Source organism: Paralichthys olivaceus, chromosome 15, assembly GCF_024713975.1.
Source record: "Paralichthys olivaceus isolate ysfri-2021 chromosome 15, ASM2471397v2, whole genome shotgun sequence".
In the NCBI taxonomy this organism is placed as follows: Eukaryota; Metazoa; Chordata; class Actinopteri; order Pleuronectiformes; family Paralichthyidae; genus Paralichthys; species Paralichthys olivaceus.
This window is the reverse complement of record NC_091107.1, coordinates 24,116,349-24,138,126: the sequence shown is the minus strand read 5'-3', so window position 1 is coordinate 24,138,126 and position 21,778 is coordinate 24,116,349. Positions and strand designations below refer to the sequence as shown.

The window sequence follows — 21,778 nt, the reverse complement described above, 5'->3', positions numbered from 1 at the left end:
CACGTTTGGAGAAACTTTATTTGAAGAGTACTTTGAGTTTTTAGTGTCACTTTTATGAAGACGATTCACGATATTCCATGTCCACGAGTGTTTATTTGTATAGCAGAGAGACAGAGAGAAGTGCTCTGTGGATGATGGGAGTTTCCCCAGCAGTCTAGACCTATAGCAGCTTAAGGGATGGTTCAGGACTCACCTGATCCAGCCAGGCTTTATCAAAAAGGAATGTTTTAAGTTTAACCGTAAATGCACAGAAGTTGTCTGCCTGGTAGCTGAATGCTCTACCTCCTCTTCTATTCTTACAGACTCTTGGAACCACAAGAGAGCCTGTGTTTTGGGAATGAAAACACCTACTGTAGATGCTTGAGAGAGAGTCTGAGCCAGGGACAGTAAATATGGTTGAGGTTCCATCAATAAGGTGAGTAATTAAAAATGTGATACCTTATAATATACTGTGATGTAAACTGTGTTCTGAGAATGTTTTTGAAATCTGTGGGGATTTATGTAGGTAACATAAGTTTGACAACTTGTACCATTTCTATTCGGGAGCCAATTTCATGGCTATGCTCAGTATCAAATTCTAAATCCACATCAAAAAATTGAGGAATAAAAAAATATGAAAAGATGAGGAGGGCGGTTGATTTTCATGTGATGTTAACTGTGTTGTAGACTGGTTTGTTTTAAATGTCCCCAGGCAAAATGGAACGTACGTAATTTGTAGTGACTACAGTACCAGTATAGTGCCTGGAAAAGATAATTTTGGATACATGCATGATACCTCAAGCTGCAACTGACAACTAACACAGAAAGTGAGGGTAAACAAATGCACCTAAGAGACATTGTCATCATTCACAGGGTCTTCTCCTGATCTTTGCACTCTGTAATGTGTATACTGATGACTGCCGCAGCTGGCATGACAACAGATTACTTTTCAAATTTGCTGATGACTCTGTGACAGTAAGTCTCCTCAGAGAGATATACTTGACACCTTTCGTCAAAAAGTGACAGTTTTACGACTTTGAACTTTTACCTAGTGAGGTCACGAGAAGAGAGGGGGGGGGGGGTGATAAGAGGAGGGGGAGGAGGGGGGTTTAGGAAGTGGGGGGTCATAAAAAAAAAAAAAAAATAGAGTGAGGGGGAATAAAAACCAGATACGGGGTGAGATCAGAGAGCGCGCTTTGCTGCACGAGAACTCAGTATGTAAACATCCAAAGAATAACAACAGGCGTGATTGTATGGCTCCTCTCTCTCACAGACAGAGGCCCAAATGATGCAGAAAAATAAAAAACTAAATGGGTAAAACAGGAACAAGGATCCAAGTTGACTTTCTATGGCTTTGACTGTCTCAGATTTGGTCAAGCTTGTCAGGGTGTGTTATCACAGATCAAAAATGTTATGACTTTTTATTTTAAGGCTGGAGGTTCCCTATCTATCTATCTATCTATCTATCACAAACTGAACTAAATTCTCAAACACTTCCTGTGTGCTCAAAAGTCCTGTTCGTTTAATAGTCTAGAGCTCTAACTACTACCACAAACTAAATCCTCCAGGCTGCTCGTTTACCAGCCAGCTCACAGTATGTAATGTGTAAATCAGACAGTGTTAGAGTTTAAAAAAAAAAAAAATATTTACACTATGTAGCTAGGCTTGCAGTTCCAGTCTTTATGGTATCAAAGCTTATCATATCCTAGACCTGACACTGTTTGATGCACAGAGCTACAGTATCTTCTCATGTGAGTGACGTTGCTGCAAACTAGTACTTTTCCAAAGCTGTCCGTGATAATGTGGGGTGCAGTGTCATACTGTGCACTTCGAGTATTCTCAAAATAAATCCACTCAATTTACCCAAAAAATCTGATGAGCCATCAAATGCACTCATCAAACAGAATCAGAACAAGAGATTGATGTATACACAATGTATTTGTATCAGACAAACTGAAAGGACATTTTGTTACTTTCTAAATATTAAACTCTAAAACATTACACAGCCTTTTATCACTATACTTTGCTCTTAATTTCATATTGTTTCAAATAATTGTATATTTTATTTTCAGATATGTTGAACTGTTTTCTATTATTATTATTAACAACATTTTTTTTTGTGCTAATTAAACTCATGGATCTTGTGAAAGATCATGCTGATTACAGATAACCCCCTTCTGATGTATGTAGCAAAGGGCCAGGAGTGATTAGGCAGCCAACTAGTGTGGGAAAAGCGGTGACTCACAGGTTATGCAACTGAAAATCACCTGAAGTAGTGGTTTGAATATGATTATATATGTTATCTAAATGAATGGGACCTTTAGTCTGAGTTATTCTTTGACCCTAAATAATAATAAACCAAGGGCATGGGAGTGCCTAATCAATGATTAACTTATTTTAATTTTACTTTTACTTTAAAATTGATCCTTGAATACAACTTTTGTTCCAGGTGAAGACTCAGGTACAGTTTAAGCTAATTAATTGATTTTTATAAGGACATAGATTTTTGTCTGTGAGCACTGGATGTGTGCTAATTGTTATCTCGGGTTTTCAATGAAACCTTATTAAACAATTGGACAAATGAAGTCTTATATTTATGTAACCCAGATCTCCTGGGCCTGAGTTCGTAAACACAAAAAAAAATGAATATGATCTCAGAAGAATATTTGAAACGAATCTTATCTTTTGTTTAAATTCCTCTAATTAATATTAAAGACCACCACAACTGTATTTTAAAAGTCAAAACCTTCACAGGTGTTTATTTACAATAGGAAATAAATGAAAAGGCTGTGAATTCCTCTCAGGAAGTAAAATATTTACAAAACAAAATAAATGCACAAAATAAAATATAGGGTCTCTTTAAATTGTTTAAACTGTTCCTTTGACTTCTCAATTTACCCTTTAATTCACTGGTTAAATAAAATCTTTACCTTTCACAGGTCTCTGAATAAAAACAAACACAATTCCTATCAACTGTAAATTAACTCACAAACATCACATGTGGGCCCACTTCAGAAATGATCAACTTGAAACTTAGTTGCAGGCCTGTAGTGATGCTCGGGTGCGGTGAGGCCTGAAAACTGAGTGGCCACTTCACTCAATCAAGAGCATAAAATAAAAGCACGTGCATTGTCATATCAGTTCGATACTCACAGGTCCAAAACGATGAGCAATGGGGCAACGACAGTCACAGAAAGGGGTGATGGCAGTCACAATCCGAACACAGGCAGCACACACAGTGGCGAAAATCCAGGGAAGAATAAAACAGCAGGGTCCATCCACCAGCAACCATCTCAGTTTCTCTCTCTCTTCACAGACGTCCGTCTCCTTTAATTACATGAACTCTTTTGAGCCATAATATCATCACGCTAAATCGTACTGACTTAACGTTAGCCCGTTTTAGCATTGAAAACAACAGTGCTAAAGCTAAGATATACAGACACATTTCAACCTTTCGAATTGGCTCTCCTACAACTGAACCAGAACCCCTCCCCTCCCACTCCTCCCCCTCCTGCATTCTGGAAGGTCCCAGCAGCTGCTTTGGTAAATTTCACTGTTGACTTAATAACATACTTTCAGTAAAAATGTAAATGTGCCTTGATTTGTTCATGTAAGTGCATTTAGCAATTAAAAATTCAGAAAGTTAGCAAACACATGCACATGCAGAATATAAATGTCCATTAGAAATGTAAAATAACGTGGGATCTGTCACATGTTTAATGTCACATTTAAAGTAAATGGCGGTAAGTTGTCCTGATCATGGGAAGCTATGGTGGAGGGGTAGAGCGGTTACCAGAAGGGTAGCAGTTCAATCCCCAGTTTGCCTCATCTGCATGCTGAAGTGTCCTTGAATAGAAAAAAAAAGTTCTGCTAATAGACGCACTGTATGAATGTGTGTGAACGACAATGAATGGCAAACTGTAGTGTAAAGCGCTCTGAGTGGTCATCAAGATTAGAAAAGCTCTATATGAATACAAACCATTTACCATCACTTGTCATCCTCTCCCTGTCAGAGGCCGGAGAGAAGTGAGGAAAGGCATGGGCACAATAAAGATAGGCATGCTGCAGATCATTGCAACCAACCTCCACCACCATGGTAGTCAATAATTACCATCTCTCCTGAAGTACTGTGGTTTCATTTCTGTCCGGGTGTATTTGTCAACCTAAATGAGCTGAAACCAACACCAAGGTTACTGGCAGCATTGCTTGCACACAGCAACACAGCCATTCACCCAATCAAGTTTACCTGGGTTTTAGTCAAGGTATATATGCTTCAGTGGGATACAGCTGACAGGCCTAATGGTCAATTCCTTTTGAATTGACCAATTGACCTTAGGAACAAATCATTTAACCAGTACTTCACATACTGCGAAGTAACACTATGAACTGAAAAACATTAGATGCACAAGTTACCATGTAAAATAAACACTATATAACAAGAAAACAATGGTAGCCTTGTCATAGCACCACATTACACCGCTTACACATATATAAAGTTTTACCTTAAACAGACCATTAGTTTTAGCCATTAATTTTCAACAATATTTTATAGTATTAAACAGTATAGTAGATTACATACAAATCATTTAAAAAACAGTAATACAAAATCTGTCTGCAGGCGGAGCATTAATCATTAATCATTAAGGAATGATAAAGGAATGATAAAAGAAATGTAAATGTTTTCTTTCCAGTCACTGTGACCTTTGGCCACTGAAATCTAACATATTCATCTTTGAATCAAAGTGGATCAAATAAATTAACTCTTGAGTCCAACTAAATGTGAAATGATTCCCTCAAGGTGTTCCGGAGATACTGTGTCATGTTCACAAAATAATTTGCTTGTGAGGCTACAGTGACATTGACCGTTGACCACCAAAATCTAATCAGGTCACATTTAAGTCCAAGTGAATGATCTGTGCCAAATTTGTAGAAATTCATCAAGACATTCTCGACATATATGACAAGAATGGGAAAAAAATACCTAAAACATATGGACATTGGCTGTCAGGACAGGAAAATAGAAATCTGAAGCTGTGAGATGGTCATTATTTATGAATCATCAAATGGCATTAAAATGACATTAATTATCCCTTCTATGTAGTCTTATGTTTTGCTTTATATGTGGGTTTTAAGATGGGAGATGTTTGTACATAAATTTGCAGAGATAATAGTGTAACTTAAAAGATTACATGAGCTAGTCCATTCATGTGATAGATAACAAACTCTACAGAAACTCAGTCAATTCCCCTTGAGTTTCAGTTCGTCTTCAACTCGGCTGAGGTAATCAGGATCTGGGTATCCATAGCTGCAAAGACAATGACAGAAAATAAATGACTTTATATGGACAGTTTCCTATCAATGAAAATCTGTACGCATGATTGGTGGTCATTAGCCCTGTAGCATGCTGCCAGCAAAAACACAAGACTTGTGTACAGATGATTACATTGAGGTCACATGAATAAGTTTCTCTTTTCACAAATACACAGATTATATACATTTTATTATATACATATTTTATATGTGATTTGCGGCTGTGGCTGCAGGGGGGTAGAGAGGTGGACCTCTAACCAGTAGGTCGGTGGTTCTATCTGCATGCCATACTGTCCTTGGGCAAGATACTGAACCCAGAATTACACACTCATAGAAAAAGTGCTGCCCATAGATGCAGTGTAGGAATGTGTGAATGGGTGAATGGCAATAAATTGTACTGTAAAGCTCTTTGAGTGGTCATCAAGACTAGAAAAGCTCTATATAAATACAGACCAATTACCATTTCTGTCACAGCCCTCTTACTTAGGCTCCGGCCATAATGAACTGATTACAGGGAAGGCCGTTTTGTTCTTGTGAATGTGTCTGAGCAGAGAATCTCCTGCTACGTTGTTTATATGTGGAAAACAAACTGGGGAATGTCTTTGCACATTCAAAGTGACAGTCTTGTGAAAACACCTCCTACTTTTCACCATCGCTGTTGGTCGTTCGTAGTATTATAAGCAACCAAGTGCGGAGTAGACAATCTACTTCCTGTTCACACTGACCTGGTGTCATGATAAACGTTTATGTACCAGTCAGATACAGGCTACTTAACTGTTGTTAAATGTTTAAGATAAAAGTACTTGTTTGACCTATTATTCTATCATTTTATTCATCTACATTATGTCATTAGACCATTTATACTGAAGTAGCTGAGTAAGCAGCAAGTGAAGCTACAGTAAAATACATTATAAACTGTTTTATAAACAGAAATGTTAGATATATTGTGGGAGCTTGTTTCTCTTTGATTTGTGGTGAGTTACTGGATCATAAAAGCTTCTGAGAACTTCAGATGGAAAAAAAAAAAAAAAAAGACGAGAATTATTTTTCAGAAACAAAAAATGTTCAAAACCACTCGTAAAGTCTTTAACAACGTGTTTAACAGCTTGTTATATTATGTATTGTTTGAAATCTTCATTTTAAAGTAAGCTGTCAAATAAATGCAATGCAGTATAACATACAATATTTCTCTCTGAAATGAACAAGAGTAGAATTTTGAAGTAGTGTTAAGTGCTTTTATGTTGTGAAATAAAAAAGAAATATTGATATTTACAGTATTTGTATTTGTGAGTATTTTATGTGTAGTGTAAACTGTCCAGCCTGCAGAAGAGGAGTTATGTACATCTTGGGGAGCATATTCCTCTCTTAAGTGGAGAACAAAATATGCTTATTTAGTGTATAAGTATGTTTATTACTACACTAACAAACAACTAAGGCCAAAATATTGAAATCTACATTTTCTCTGTCTATTGCTACAATTTGAAGTGAAGAGGTGAGATCTTGAATCTGTCAATGAGCAGCGTGTCTCACACTGCTGAGCTGCGCTGATCACTCAGGCAGTGGACACTCCAAAATATGTTAACATGGGTGCCAAAATTATTCATAATGATCACAATATTGACTGAAATAATCATGATCATGTGACTGTATTATTCCTGCCAGTGTTAGTGGAGCGATCCACGGTGAAGATGAGTCTCTAATCAAAGGCACGTATCAACAGCTTCAGGATCCTCCTGCCCTCTGAGGAGTCTGGGAGATAGGCCATGCACGATACACCTTCATATGTCTGACCAGGATTAGGATGCTCCGCATGCAGACAGACAGTAGATGTTTATCCACCTAATTATGTTCTTCCAAGATGTCCATTATTATGTGGCTAAGAGTGACTCTGAGTCCACATTTTTATGGTTAATCGTTTATTTATTAGAAATATTAATTGAAAATAAGAAATTTCCAGCAACATACTGATGCTGATAAATCACTATAATAAGCATAGATAATGTCTGAGTACAAAAAGGAAAGAAAGAGGAGAATTAAATAAGAGTGTAAAAGACAAAACACAGATATTCCATTTTTTCAAAAAATAATAATATCAGACAGACAGCTAATTAGCCTTATAAATTGTATCGGTATATTTCCACCAACAGATGATTGATTTCTTTTCCAGTGGGATGATTTAAGAGAACTCATAATTCATGAGAAGAACAGGGTGAGAATAAAGAATGTTTATGTAGAGTACTGCTGGTTAATGCTACACCACCGACAACTGGGAATGATCTTCACCACAAAACCTCAACACACGGGGGGCCAACTTGGTGAGGACACTTTTTATGGATGTAGATCACACACCTGTGACACAGATTTGGATTGCTCGATTATGGCAAAAAACATGATCATGATTATTTCAGTCAATATTGTGATCATTATGAATAATTTTTGCACCCATGTTAACATATTTTGGAGTGTCCACTGCCTGAGTGATCAGCGCAGCTCAGCAGTGTGAGACACGCTGCTCATTGACAGATTCAAGATCTCACCTCTTTACTTCAAATTGTAGCAATAGACAGAGAAAATGTAGATTTCAATATTTTGGCCTTAGTTGTTTTTTAGTGTAGTAATAAACATACTTATACACTAAATAAGCATATTTTGTTCTCCACTTAAGAGAAGAATATGCTCCCCAAGATGTACATAACTCCTCTTCTGCAGGCTGGACAGTTTACACTACACATAAAATACTCACAAATACAAATACTGTAAATATCAATATTTCTTTTTTATTTCACAACATAAAAGCACTTAACACTACTTCAAAATTCTACTCTTGTTCATTTCAGAGAGAAATATTGTATGTTATACTGCATTGCATTTATTTGACAGCTTACTTTAAAATGAAGATTTCAAACAATACATAATATAACAAGCTGTTAAACACATTGTTAAAGACTTTACGAGTGGTTTTGAACATTTTTTGTTTCTGAAAAATAATTCTCGTCGTTTAAAGCTTTTTTTTCCCATCTGAAGTTCTCAGAAGCTTAAATGATCCAGTAACTCACCACAAATCAAAGAGAAACAAGCTCCCACAATATATCTAACATTTCTGTTTATAAAACAGTTTATAATGTATTTTACTGTAGCTTCACTTGCTGCTTACTCAGCTACTTCAGTATAAATGGTCTAATGACATAATGTAGATGAATAAAATGATAGAATAATAGGTCAAACAAGTACTTTTATCTTAAACATTTAACAACAGTTAAGTAGCCTGTATCTGACTGGTACATAAACGTTTATCATGACACCAGGTCAGTGTGAACAGGAAGTAGATTGTCTACTCCGCACTTGGTTGCTTATAATACTACGAACGACCAACAGCGATGGTGAAAAGTAGGAGGTGTTTTCACAAGACTGTCACTTTGAATGTGCAAAGACATTCCCCAGTTTGTTTTCCACATATAAACAACGTAGCAGGAGATTCTCTGCTCAGACACATTCACAAGAACAAAACGGCCTTCCCTGTAATCAGTTCATTATGGCCGGAGCCTAAGTAAGAGGGCTGTGACAGAAATGGTAATTGGTCTGTATTTATATAGAGCTTTTCTAGTCTTGATGACCACCCAAAGAGCTTTACAGTACAATTTATTGCCATTCACCCATTCACACATTCCTACACTGCATCTATGGGCAGCACTTTTTCTATGAGTGTGTAATTCTGGGTTCAGTATCTTGCCCAAGGACAGTTTGGCATGCAGATAGAACCACCGACCTACTGGTTAGAGGTCCACCTCTCTACCCCCCTGCAGCCACAGCCGCAAATCACATATAAAATATGTATATAATAAAATGTATATAATCTGTGTATTTGTGAAAAGAGAAACTTATTCATGTGACCTCAATGTAATCATCTGTACACAAGTCTTGTGTTTTTGCTGGCAGCATGCTACAGGGCTAATGACCACCAATCATGCGTACAGATTTTCATTGATAGGAAACTGTCCATATAAAGTCATTTATTTTCTGTCATTGTCTTTGCAGCTATGGATACCCAGATCCTGATTACCTCAGTCGAGTTGAAGACGAACCGAAACTCAAGGGAATTGACTGAGTTTCTGTAGAGTTTGTTATCTATCACATGAATGGACTAGCTCATGTAATCTTTTAAGTTACACTATTATCTCTGCAAATTTATGTACAAACATCTCCCATCTTAAAAGCCACATATAAAGCAAAACATAAGACTACATAGAAGGGATAATTAATGTCATTTTAATGCCATTTGATGATTCATAAATAATGACCATCTCACAGCTTCAGATTTCTATTTTCCTGTCCTGACAGCCAATGTCCATATGTTTTAGGTATTTTTTTCCCATTCTTGTCATATATGTCGAGAACGTCTTGAGAGAATTTCTACAAATTTGGCACAGATCATTCACTTGGACTTAAATGTGACCTGATTAGATTTTGGTGGTCAACGGTCAATGTCACTGTAGCCTCACAAGCAAATTATTTTGTGAACATGACACAGTATCTCCGGAACACCTTGAGGGAATCATTTCACATTTAGTTGGACTCAAGAGTTAATTTATTTGATCCACTTTGATTCAAAGATGAATATGTTAGATTTCAGTGGTCAAAGGTCACAGTGACTGGAAAGAAAACATTTACATTTCTTTTATCATTCCTGAATGATTAATGATTAATGCTCCGCCTGCAGACAGATTTTGTATTACTGTTTTTTTAAATGATTTGTATGTAATCTACTATACTGTTTAATACTATAAAATATTGTTGAAAATTAATGGCTAAAACTAATGGTCTGTTTAAGGTAAAACTTTATATATGTGTAAGCAGTGTAATGTGGTGCTATGACAAGGCTACCATTGTTTTCTTGTTATATAGTGTTTATTTTACATGGTAACTTGTGCATCTAATGTTTTTCAGTTCATAGTGTTACTTCGCAGTATGTGAAGTACTGGTTAAATGATTTGTTCCTAAGGTCAATTGGTCAATTCAAAAGGAATTGACCATTAGGCCTGTCAGCTGTATCCCACTGAAGCATATATACCTTGACTAAAACCCAGGTAAACTTGATTGGGTGAATGGCTGTGTTGCTGTGTGCAAGCAGTGCTGCCAGTAACCTTGGTGTTGGTTTCAGCTCATTTAGGTTGACAAATACACCCGGACAGAAATGAAACCACAGTACTTCAGTTGTAGGAGAGCCAATTCTAAAGTTTGAAATGTGTCTGTATATCTTAGCTTTAGCACTGTTGTTTTCAATGCTAAAAACGGGCTAACGTTAAGTCAGTACGATTTAGCCTGATGATATTATGGCTCAAAAGAGTTCATGTAATTAAAGGAGACGGACGTCTGTGAAGAGAGAGAGAAACTGAGATGGTTGCTGGTGGATGGACCCTGCTGTTTTATTCTTCCCTGGATTTTCGCCACTGTGTGTGCTGCCTGTGTTCGGATTGTGACTGCCATCACCCCTTTCTGTGACTGTCATTGCCCCATTGCTCCTCGTTTTGGACCTGTGAGTATCGAACTGATATGACAATGCACATGCTTTTATTTTATGCTCTTGATTGAGTGAAGTGGCCACTCAGTTTTCAGGCCTCACCGCACCCGAGCATCACTACAGGCCTGCAACTAAGTTTCAAGTTGATCATTTCTGAAGTGGGCCCACATGTGATGTTTGTGAGTTAATTTACAGTTGATAGGAATTGTGTTTGTTTTTATTCAGAGACCTGTGAAAGGTAAAGATTTTATTTAACCAGTGAATTAAAGGGTAAATTGAGAAGTCAAAGGAACAGTTTAAACAATTTAAAAAGACCCTGTATTTTATTTTGTGCATTTATTTTGTTTTGTAAATATTTTACTTCCTGAGAGGAATTCACAGCCTTTTCATTTATTTCCTATTGTAAATAAACACCTGTGAAGGTTTTGACTTTTAAAATACAGTTGTGGTGGTCTTTAATATTAATTAGAGGAATTTAAACAAAAGATAAGATTCGTTTCAAATATTCTTCTGAGATCATATTCATTTTTTTTTGTGTTTACGAACTCAGGCCCAGGAGATCTGGGTTACATAAATATAAGACTTCATTTGTCCAATTGTTTAATAAGGTTTCATTGAAAACCCGAGATAACAATTAGCACACATCCAGTGCTCACAGACAAAAATCTATGTCCTTATAAAAATCAATTAATTAGCTTAAACTGTACCTGAGTCTTCACCTGGAACAAAAGTTGTATTCAAGGATCAATTTTAAAGTAAAAGTAAAATTAAAATAAGTTAATCATTGATTAGGCACTGCCATGCCCTTGGTTTATTATTATTTAGGGTCAAAGAATAACTCAGACTAAAGGTCCCATTCATTTAGATAACATATATAATCATATTCAAACCACTACTTCAGGTGATTTTCAGTTGCATAACCTGTGAGTCACCGCTTTTCCCACACTAGTTGGCTGCCTAATCACTCCTGGCCCTTTGCTACATACATCAGAAGGGGGTTATCCGTAATCAGCATGCTCTTTCACAAGATCCATGAGTTTAATTAGCACAAAAAAAAATTTTTGTTAATAATAATAATAGAAAACAGTTCAACATATCTGAAAATAAAATATACAATTATTTGAAACAATATGAAATTAAGAGCAAAGTATAGTGATAAAAGGCTGTGTAATGTTTTAGAGTTTAATATTTAGAAAGTAACAAAATGTCCTTTCAGTTTGTCTGATACAAATACATTGTGTATACATCAATCTCTTGTTCTGATTCTGTTTGATGAGTGCATTTGATGGCTCATCAGATTTTGATTATATCAAAGAATAAAGTGATTGAACAGAGTAAGGTATTGAGATGAATCGCATATGATTCAGACTTCACACCAAACACAGCAGATAGTAGATTCAGTAGATGGGACGCGGGACCAAAAATATTTTGGGAACTTTTTAAAAAGAAGACCATCAAATTTCAGGATCTAAAAAATCAGTATGGATTAAACAATCAAGATTTATACAGATATCTACAGATGCAGCATTATATGGAGTAAACTATAAAAAAGTTTAATTCAGATGAGCCTGAGTCAGGAATCATTAAGTTATTCATCTCAGCATATGATTCAGACCAGGGAAAGAAACTAATCACAAAACTATATAAAGAAGTGGAAAGATTAAAGTTACGCCTGGCTCTGAGGCCGCAACAACACAGACAAGGCAGCGTGATGTAGCGAATTACAATATGCTTTATTGATTTAACATAAACGGAAATGAGCGATGGAGTGTGAAAGTGAGCGTCAGTAGTATGTGAGGGTGTTTGAGTGTTATGTAGTATGTGTGGTGCATGTTGTCAGGTGCAGAACATAACAAAAGTAGATGCAGCAGGATGGAGATCTCAGGAATGAGTGAGAGAGAGCAAGACAGCCCACGGCAGGGGGTTTATAACAGCAAGCCAATCAGGGAGCCCTGCACAGGAACCTCCAGCCGGCTAACAATCAGCAACCTGCAAGACACACCCACACAGCATACACACCATACACAGACAGGACACAGACATGGGCTGGGGCCGTAACACCCCCCCCCATAAAGACAGGGTCCCACACGGAACCCTGGCAACCCAAGAGGTAGAAGGGAAAAGGACAAGGGAGCAGGCGATACCTGAAACAAATAAAACAGACACCAATATGAATATACAGCAAACAGATTAATCACATGGAGCCCTTGACAAGGCGTCAGCTACCACATTGTCACAGCCCTTGATATGGCGGATTTCAAGGCAAAATGACTGCAACAACAGGGCCCACCGAATTAAACGTTGGTTCGGACATTGCAGTGAACTCAGAAATGTCAAGGGGTTGTGATCTGTGAAAACAACAACAGGTCCAGAACTAACATAGACACTGAAATGCTGCAAAGCCAAAACCAAAGCCAGTGTTTCCTTTTCAATAACAGAATAATTTAACTGATGCTTATTAAACTTCCGTGAAAAAAAACAAACAGGCTTATCCACTCCCAAGTCATCAGGTTGCAGCAACACTGCTCCCGCCCCCACATAACTGGCATCTACCTCAACTTTAAAGGGCCTATCCCACAAAGGAGCAGCCAAAACCGGAGCATGACAAATAACGGCCTTCACATTCTCAAACGCAGACTGACACTCAGAAGACCAGTCAAACGTAGCTTTAGCCTTCAACAGGTTAGTAAGAGGTGCAACCACAGTTGAAAAATTCCTACAAAAACAACGATAGTACCCAACGAGCCCCAAAAACCTCATCAGTTCTTTCTTGGTTGTAGGAGGAACATAGTTATCAATAGCTTGCACCTTTGCTCTCACAGGACAAACTCTACCCTGACCCACCACACGACCAAGATAAGTAACCGTGGCCTTCGCAAAGTCACATTTGGCCAGATTCACAGTTAAATGTGCGTGAGCCAAGCGGTCAAACAACTCGCCAATGCGGTCAAGATGGACGTCCCAATCATCTGAGTAAATGACAACATCGTCTAAATACACTGAACAACCTTCCAGATCTCCCACAACCCTGTTCATCAGGCGTTGGAAGGTCGCCGGCGCATTACGCAAACCAAAAGGCATGACTGAATAGGAATATAAGCCTGTGGATGTAATAAATGCTGCAATGTCTCTTGCCCTCTCAGACAGTGGGACCTGCCAATATCCCTTGAGCAAATCAAATTTGCTCACAAATTTAGCTGACCCAACCTGGTCGACACAATCCTCCACACGAGGGAGGGGAAAACAATCAGGTTTTGTGACACTATTTACTTTACGAAAGTCTGAACAAAATCTGGGCGTGTTATCCGACTTTGGAACGAGCAAGCAAGGCGAGGCCCAAGAAGAGCAGGACGGCTCCGCCATGTCATTCTCCAACATAAACTTAACCTCGGCATCAAGAAATTTTCGCTTCTCTGGATGAAGACGGTAGAACTTCTGTTTAATGGGTTTAGAATCACCTACATCAATATCATGTTCAATCAAGTGTGTGCGGGTAGGTGTGTCACTAAACAAACATGTATAATGCCTAATCAAACTAACCAACTGTGCACGTCTGGAAACCTCCAAATGGCCTAGCAAACCATCCAAATTCTGCAGAGTCTCAGAATTCTTGAGCCGGCCATATAATACAGCGTCATCAGGGCCTGGTACACCGTCCCCGCCCTGCTCTGCCATCACAGGGGATGGAGAAACAGACACACAGGCAGGATGGACATCCGATGACTGGACCCCCTGAACACCGGACTCCTGCACACGAGAATAGTATGGTTTCAATAGATTCACATGACACAGATGAGTAGAAGACCGACGGTCTGGAGTAGCAATCAGATAGTTCACGTCAGACAGTTTTTCAACCACAGAGTAAGGGCCAGAAAATTTAGCCTGAAAGGGAGATGTTACAATGGGCAACAGAACAAGGACCTGATCTCCTGGGAGAAAAACACGATCTTCAACCCGACGGTCATAATGTTTTTTCATTTTGCTCTGTGCACCCACCAACTTACTCTTAGCCACCTCCTGAGCCCTATACAACCTGTATCTAAAACCATAAACATACTCCAGAAGGTTTCGTGGAGGATCCGCCTCCTTCCAGTTGTCACGCAACAGGGCCAAAGGGCCCCGAACAGTATGGCCGAATACAAGGTCGTTGGGACTAAACCCTATACTCTCCTGCACAACTTCCCTCGCGGCCAACAACAGCCACGGTAAACCCTCTTCCCAGTCACCCTTCATCTCAACACAATACGCACGCAACATCGCCTTTAAGGTCTGGTGAAATCGCTCCAGAACACCTTGACTTTGTGCGTGGTAGGCAGAGGCCTGATTGTGCTTAACACGCAACTGCTTCAGGACCTGCGAAAATAGATGCGATGAAAAGTTAGACCCCTGGTCGGACTGGATGACCCTGGGAATACCAAAGATAGCTATAAACTGCGACAAAGCACGCACCACAGACCTGGTTGTGATTGTTCGCAGTGGATAGGCAGCTGGGTACCTTGTGCTCTGGCACATCACTGTCAACAAGTAACAAACTCCTGACCTCGAAGGGGGCAAGGGCCCCACGCAATCAATAACAAGGTGTTCAAAAGGCTGCCTCACAGCTGGTATTGGGAACAAAGGAGCAGGCTTGAGTGTCTGATTAGGTTTACTGGTAAATTGGCATGTATGGCACGACTTAATGTAGGCCGACACATCTCTTTTCAGTCGGGGCCAAAAGAAATACCTCAGGATGCGGTCGTACGTCTTCCTGACGCCCAAATGACCACTCTCGTTGTGGGACATCTGCAACACCAAACTGCGAAACTTAGTGGGAACAACAACTTGGTAAACAGGATCCCCAACAAAATTTTCCCACTGAGGCACCCATTTCCTCACCAACACACCATTATCAATAAAATAACACTGAGCGTGATTTCCCACCTCACCAACAGGGCAAACCATCTCCCGCAACGCCTTAAGGGAGACATCCGTTTGCTGCTGCTCCACCAACTCACTGTAAGAGACAGACCAAGGTAAATCAGAACATTTTACATCATGCTGCAGTGAACTGTCAACTTCTTCTGCGGAACTCCCATCCGCCTGCGTGCGCGCCATTGCCCGCGTCACAGCGCATGCAGTAAATACATCAGGGAACTCCCTCTCGTTCTTATCAGGTTCACTGCTAACGAGGGGAACCGGAACCACAATAGGAGGGGGAACATCCCCCCAAACCTTGCTACCGCATATGCCATTACCCAGAATCACTTCAATTCCATCCAGAGGTAAAGCCGGGCGCACACCAACCACCACTTCACCCTGAAAAAGATCACAAGACAACATCATTTTATGCTGAGGCACGCGCAAAACTTTCAATCCCATCCCAAGCACAGGGATAAATGAGCCGGTGTAAGTCTCATCTGAAAACGGTAAGACTGACGTCAAAATAAAAGAATCGAAAGCAGCCGTATCCCGCAGTATCTTTACGCGCACTTTCTTGTCACTACCTACCAGGGAAACAACACCGTCACTGATAAACGGCTTAAAAGACTTGAGCCCCACACCGGCTACCTGAGGCCCCGCCTCAGTACCTGCCGTCAAATCCTCCAAGACCGGCGCAACAAACATTGCTGGCTTGGGGGTAAAACTGGACTCAGTGTGCTTCAACCTGGACTTTAACGCATAACAATCACGCCTCCAATGGCCCCGTTTGTGACAATAATTACAAACTTTATTAGACTCACGTGCACCACGTTCGTCCCTCTGCTGGTCTGTTGGTCTTACAGGGCGCCCCGACCCAGCACTGCCACCGGAGAAAGCGTCCCTGTGCCCGCCACCGCGAGCCACAGGAGCATCCCCCCCGTGCGTCAGCACATAATCATCGGCCAATGCAGCGGCCTCAGCTGTCGTTTTAACTTTGCGCTCACTGATGTAAGTAGCAATGCGCTCCGACAGCGAGTTCTTGAACTGCTCCAAAATAACCAGCTCCCGCAGACCATCATATGACTCAACATCTGTAGCAACACACCAGCGATCAAAATAAGTGGACAAGTCACGTGCAAACTCCATGTGAGACTTCTCACCTCTCTTCCCAGTCCTAAATCGCTGGCGATAAGCCTCAGGGACAAGCTCAAACGCCTTCAGAATAGCTGATTTTACTGTTGCGTAATTCCCACACTCACTGCTACTCAAGGACGAATAAGCCTCCTGGGCCCTGCCGGTTATCACACACTGCAACAACAATGCGCGTGTGGCCTCAGACCACCCCCGTGCATCCCCCAGACGCTCAAACATTAGAAAAAACGTCTCTGGATCACGTTCATTAAATTTGGGCACAAGCCTCAAATCACTCAAATCATTACCAGCACGTACCGCATTTCCCCCAGACACAGAGGGACCACCAGGTAACAAACCAGCCGCTGCTCTGTCCTCACGAGCCACCTGCAGCTGTTGCCTCTGCAGCTCCAGTTTCGCCAACTCAGTCTCCTGCTTAATCCTCTCCAAAGAAAGCTCCTTCTCTGCCTCAAACTTCAGACGCAACTCCAGCAACTCCTTTTGCTGCTCGAAGGACAACCCAAGACCAACACCAAGACTCGCAACCGAGTCATCACACACAGAAGCACCAGCTTCTTTCACGGTGCCCAAAACCTTCATTTTACACAAATGCACCTTCAAATTGGACCGAATGGTCTCCTTAACACGTCTGTCCCCTACATCGACCTCATAATAGTCCACTATTTTAAGCAACTGCTCCCTAGAACACTCATCCAACCACTGCTCAGACGGCTCCTCCAAAAACGCCTTCACTATTACATCCATCTCAATCACTTGCGAGAAAAACAGAAAAAGTAAAATGTCAGACCCACCTGTGCGCTTTCAGTCGGAGTTCCCCCGCTAGTTATCTGCCTAACCAGAAACTAACTACCTAACTCCCCCCTAGTCTTCATGAGGCGTAGCGGCCGGTATTTATGCACCTAGAGCCCGCTGGTTCGAAAGCAGCCACCAGTAAACTGGTCACCACCCCGAAACCACGGACAGTGCTCCCGAGCAGGTTATGGGAAAAGGGGAAAGGGAAGCTCTCAACCACCGTACCCCAACACTAACAACCCCCGCCGACGAATCCCAAAGGAGAGACGCCGCTAAACTTACCAGGAAAAACTCCGACAGAACACTGCACACACACCTTGTCCGACACTCACCTTTCTCCGCTTCCGCCAAAGTCCGTTCCGCATGAATGAATAAAAACCGGCTCCAGGAAAAACACACCTGCTCACAACTCACAAACGCATGCGCGCCAACACACAAAGGGAGAAACACGTCACCGTTCACCTAGGGAATCCCCACAAAGGGAACCCCACAAACCCGACGTCACACGCCGCACAAGATCAGTCAATCACATCCAACAAGCGCCGCTAATTACACAGACAACAATACCCAATTACTGCGCTCACTCAGAACGTCAAAGACGAAATACGTACCAACAAGGCAAAAAAAAAAATCCACTAAACGCCCAGCACTTATCCAGGACGAGCCCCCAACTTTGTTACGCCTGGCTCTGAGGCCGCAACAACACAGACAAGGCAGCGTGATGTAGCGAATTACAATATGCTTTATTGATTTAACATAAACGGAAATGAGCGATGGAGTGTGAAAGTGAGCGTCAGTAGTATGTGAGGGTGTTTGAGTGTTATGTAGTATGTGTGGTGCATGTTGTCAGGTGCAGAACATAACAAAAGTAGATGCAGCAGGATGGAGATCTCAGGGATGAGTGAGAGAGAGCAAGACAGCCCACGGCAGGGGGTTTATAACAGCAAGCCAATCAGGGAGCCCTGCACAGGAACCTCCAGCCGGCTAACAATCAGCAACCTGCAAGACACACCCACACAGCATACACACCATACACAGACAGGACACAGACATGGGCTGGGGCCGTAACAGGTAACAATATGACATATATAAAAGAAAAGGGGGGAAAAGAGGCTGGGTAGCAGTTATCAGAGGAGGAATGGGACAAGGTAAATGAAGGACAGTGGAAAACAACATGCTCCCTCTCATGGAGAGAATATGGTTGGAGGAACATTGTAAGATACTTTATTACACCAACACAACAGAAATCTCAAGACACACGACGTTGGAGACTGTGTGGGGAAAATAAGGCAGACCATTTTCATATCTTTTGGGGATGCCCTTGTATTATACCTTTTTGGCAAGAGTTAAAGAAGAGTATGGAAACAATTCTGAAAGTGCAAATTCCACTTTCATTTGAAGTTTTATATTTGGGAAAAGAGAACCAGGAGATTAAATACATATTTCGAATAATGGTGGTGGTGGCTAAAAAGGCCATCACCAGAAAATGGCTAAAAAAAGATCCACCAAAAATAGAGGATTGGGTAGATGTAATGCTCGATATATATAGAATGGAGAAGCTGACTTTCTCAGCTAGACTAAAATCAGAAACTTTTAAAAACTACTGGGAAAACTGGATTGATTTTGTGTCTCCATTGAGAGCAGACTTTGTGCAATAAGGACAGTGTGTATTGCAGAGTGTTGACCCCCTTGGTTCAGGCTACAAACTTGTTTATTGTTCATTTATTTATTTGATATGTTTACCCCAATCATGAGACAAGGAACAATGCAGGAGAGGTGTGAAAATAAGGACAAGAGTGAAAAAGCGGTTCATTTTACTTCACATTTACTCTACTGTAACTTTACTTGAGAATTCATGTCCAATTATGTCTCTGCTCTGCGGTGGAAGTATAGGAATGTTTTATACTGTTATAAAATTATACACATTATGTAAAATATTGATGGAATATTGATATGTGGAATCAATAAAAAAGATAATTGAAAAAAAAAAAAAAGCTCTGGGTGTTGCAGGTCAAAAGATCAAATTTGGAGCCTTTTGGGTTCAAATGTCTGGTTAGGGTAACTACACATGCTCTTACTGCTGCTGGTGTTAGAATAACTTTTTGAACATAAAAACACAAGAATAAACAAAAATACTGTTCTCTAAGTGCTGCAACTGAAAGTAAACATTACAACCATAACATGAATATGCTCTAGTATTAGAATATGAGAAATTGAATGTTACTCTGCTACTTCAGCTAACTTGCGGGAGGATGAGGTTGTATTTAAAGAGACCACTTTGGTGAGAGAATGGGCTGTGATTGGTGGGTGACTGACGAGCACCCATAAACCTATCGGTAGCTGAGCACATGACTCTGTGTCCTGCATGAACTAACACAATGCTTCATTAGTCACAATTCAAGTTCAGGATTTCTACGATGACATTCTCACTTTAAACCTCATTTAAAGTATCTTGAATTAAGGCAAATTAAAGCTGACCTTGAATTATGATCAGTCAGAATCAAATTGTGCAGAAATCTGAAATGGATATCTATATCATTGAGCATTGTACAAGTTACATTGTACAAGTACATGTTCTACTGAATAAGGGATCAGCCACTTGCTATCTGTAAACCCCCAACCCCCAAATGAATCTCCTTATATCATGCTAGGTGTTGTTTGGGCAAAGAAAAAATTAAAAGAAAAAAAGTCTAATTTGTGCATTTTAGCAGGTGCTCTTAATAAAAAGGTTCCCTTTTTAGCACCATGCATCTTATCCACTGAAATATCCACACTTACATCACTGATATAAACATATACCTATTGAGATTTAATTAAAGTAAATGGAGAATTACAGGATTACCTCCACATTTGCTATGGTTTGAGATACTGCTGCTAGTGCGACATCTAGTGGCAGTGAATATCGCTAATGAATATCATATGTACATAAACACTCTCAGAGGTGGGTAGTAGAACCTGTGGTGAACTTCAGCTGACATAAAAACTCAAAAGCTTTAGTTTGTCCAGTTTGGACGCGCTCCTGATGTAAATATAAAGTATTTAAATCTAGCAGGGCCCATTCTGTTCAATCTGTACAATTTTGACGATTGCCCACTGGTGGATTATTTTATATTCAATTCTTGTCAATAGATCACTTTCTCCTAAGTCTTATACACTGGACCTTTTAAGAAAATACTTCATTCAATACATTGTACTCATTTTCTTGTGGACAGTTTTTCATGCTCAAAAATCTTTGCTTTAACCCTCCTTTTAAGTGAATTGTTTTTTACTTTATTTGAAGTAAGAGTAGTTCAGTTAAAGAAATCAAAGTACATTTCAGAACCTGTACTTTTATACTTTTACTTGGTTAAAGAATCCGAAACAGTGGTTAAACTTCAGCTCAAGTTATTTTTAATACAAGTATCTGTACCTCTACTTGAGTAAAGAATGTGTGTGCTTTTATCACCTCTGCACACACATACACACACACAGTGGATTTTTTTTTAACAACAGGGAGACCACAACTTCGCAATAACACAACGATACCCACAAGCAACAGTTAAATTCGAAAAAACAAGCTGCAAAGCAACCAAACTCACGCCATGCAGTAGCAAACTGCCAATACAACTGCCTGGACACTCCAAACAATTTGTAGAGCAACACATAATGTCCTGAGCACGTAATTACATAGGCATCAGGACAAACACCAAATGTTAGCTCTCAACTTGAACCCGGTTATGATGCTGTGGCAAGACTTTAGAGTACAGCATGAATGTACAGTTCATGCTCAAAAACCTATGTGCTGGATTTTAAAGAGTCCTGCAATGGCAATGGTTCAAAAATTCCTCCACAGGGATGTAAAAGACTTAAAGTTATTGCAAATAGAACAGTATTTAGGTTTTGGGGTGGATTACCTTTCAATGGGGGATTTAGATTAACTCTTTCCTTTCAATAAATCCAATGATGTACTCACATTGTCTTTACCTTATACTGTATTAAAATGTGTTTGATGATCTGCAACATTGCTCAAAAAACATTCCTCTGTTACGTCATGCTGTCAAAAAATAACTTGATGAGGTGACGAGCTATTTGTTTCTCTTATCTGTGAAGATAGTTCTTGATAAATCTTTATAAGGCTATATGTTTGGA

General features: G+C 39.9%; 1 protein-coding gene across 1 annotated transcript; it reads right to left on the bottom strand.

Annotated features, from left to right (window-relative positions):
• Positions 1–12,537: 12,537 nt before the first annotated feature.
• Positions 12,538–18,718, bottom strand: LOC138404864 (uncharacterized). The gene is made up of 2 exons (XM_069510199.1): positions 16,528–18,718; positions 12,538–12,951 (listed from the first exon to the last, which is right to left on the bottom strand). The coding sequence occupies exons 1-2, from the start codon at positions 17,600–17,602 to the stop codon at positions 12,782–12,784; spliced, it is 1,245 nt and encodes a 414-aa protein (XP_069366300.1). The 5' UTR covers positions 17,603–18,718; the 3' UTR covers positions 12,538–12,781.
• Positions 18,719–21,778: the final 3,060 nt, after the last annotated feature.

Bases quoted from the DNA above. Each gene is read 5' to 3' on its own strand.
- LOC138404864 (XM_069510199.1), bottom strand. From the start codon at position 17,602: ATGGATGTAATAGTGAAGGCGTTTTTGGAGGAGCCGTCTGAGCAGTGG. The intron at 12,952-16,527 runs GTGAGTCTAATA...TATTTGTTTCAG, and splicing joins GAGGGACGAACGTGGTGCAC to GTATCGCCTGCTCCCTTGTC.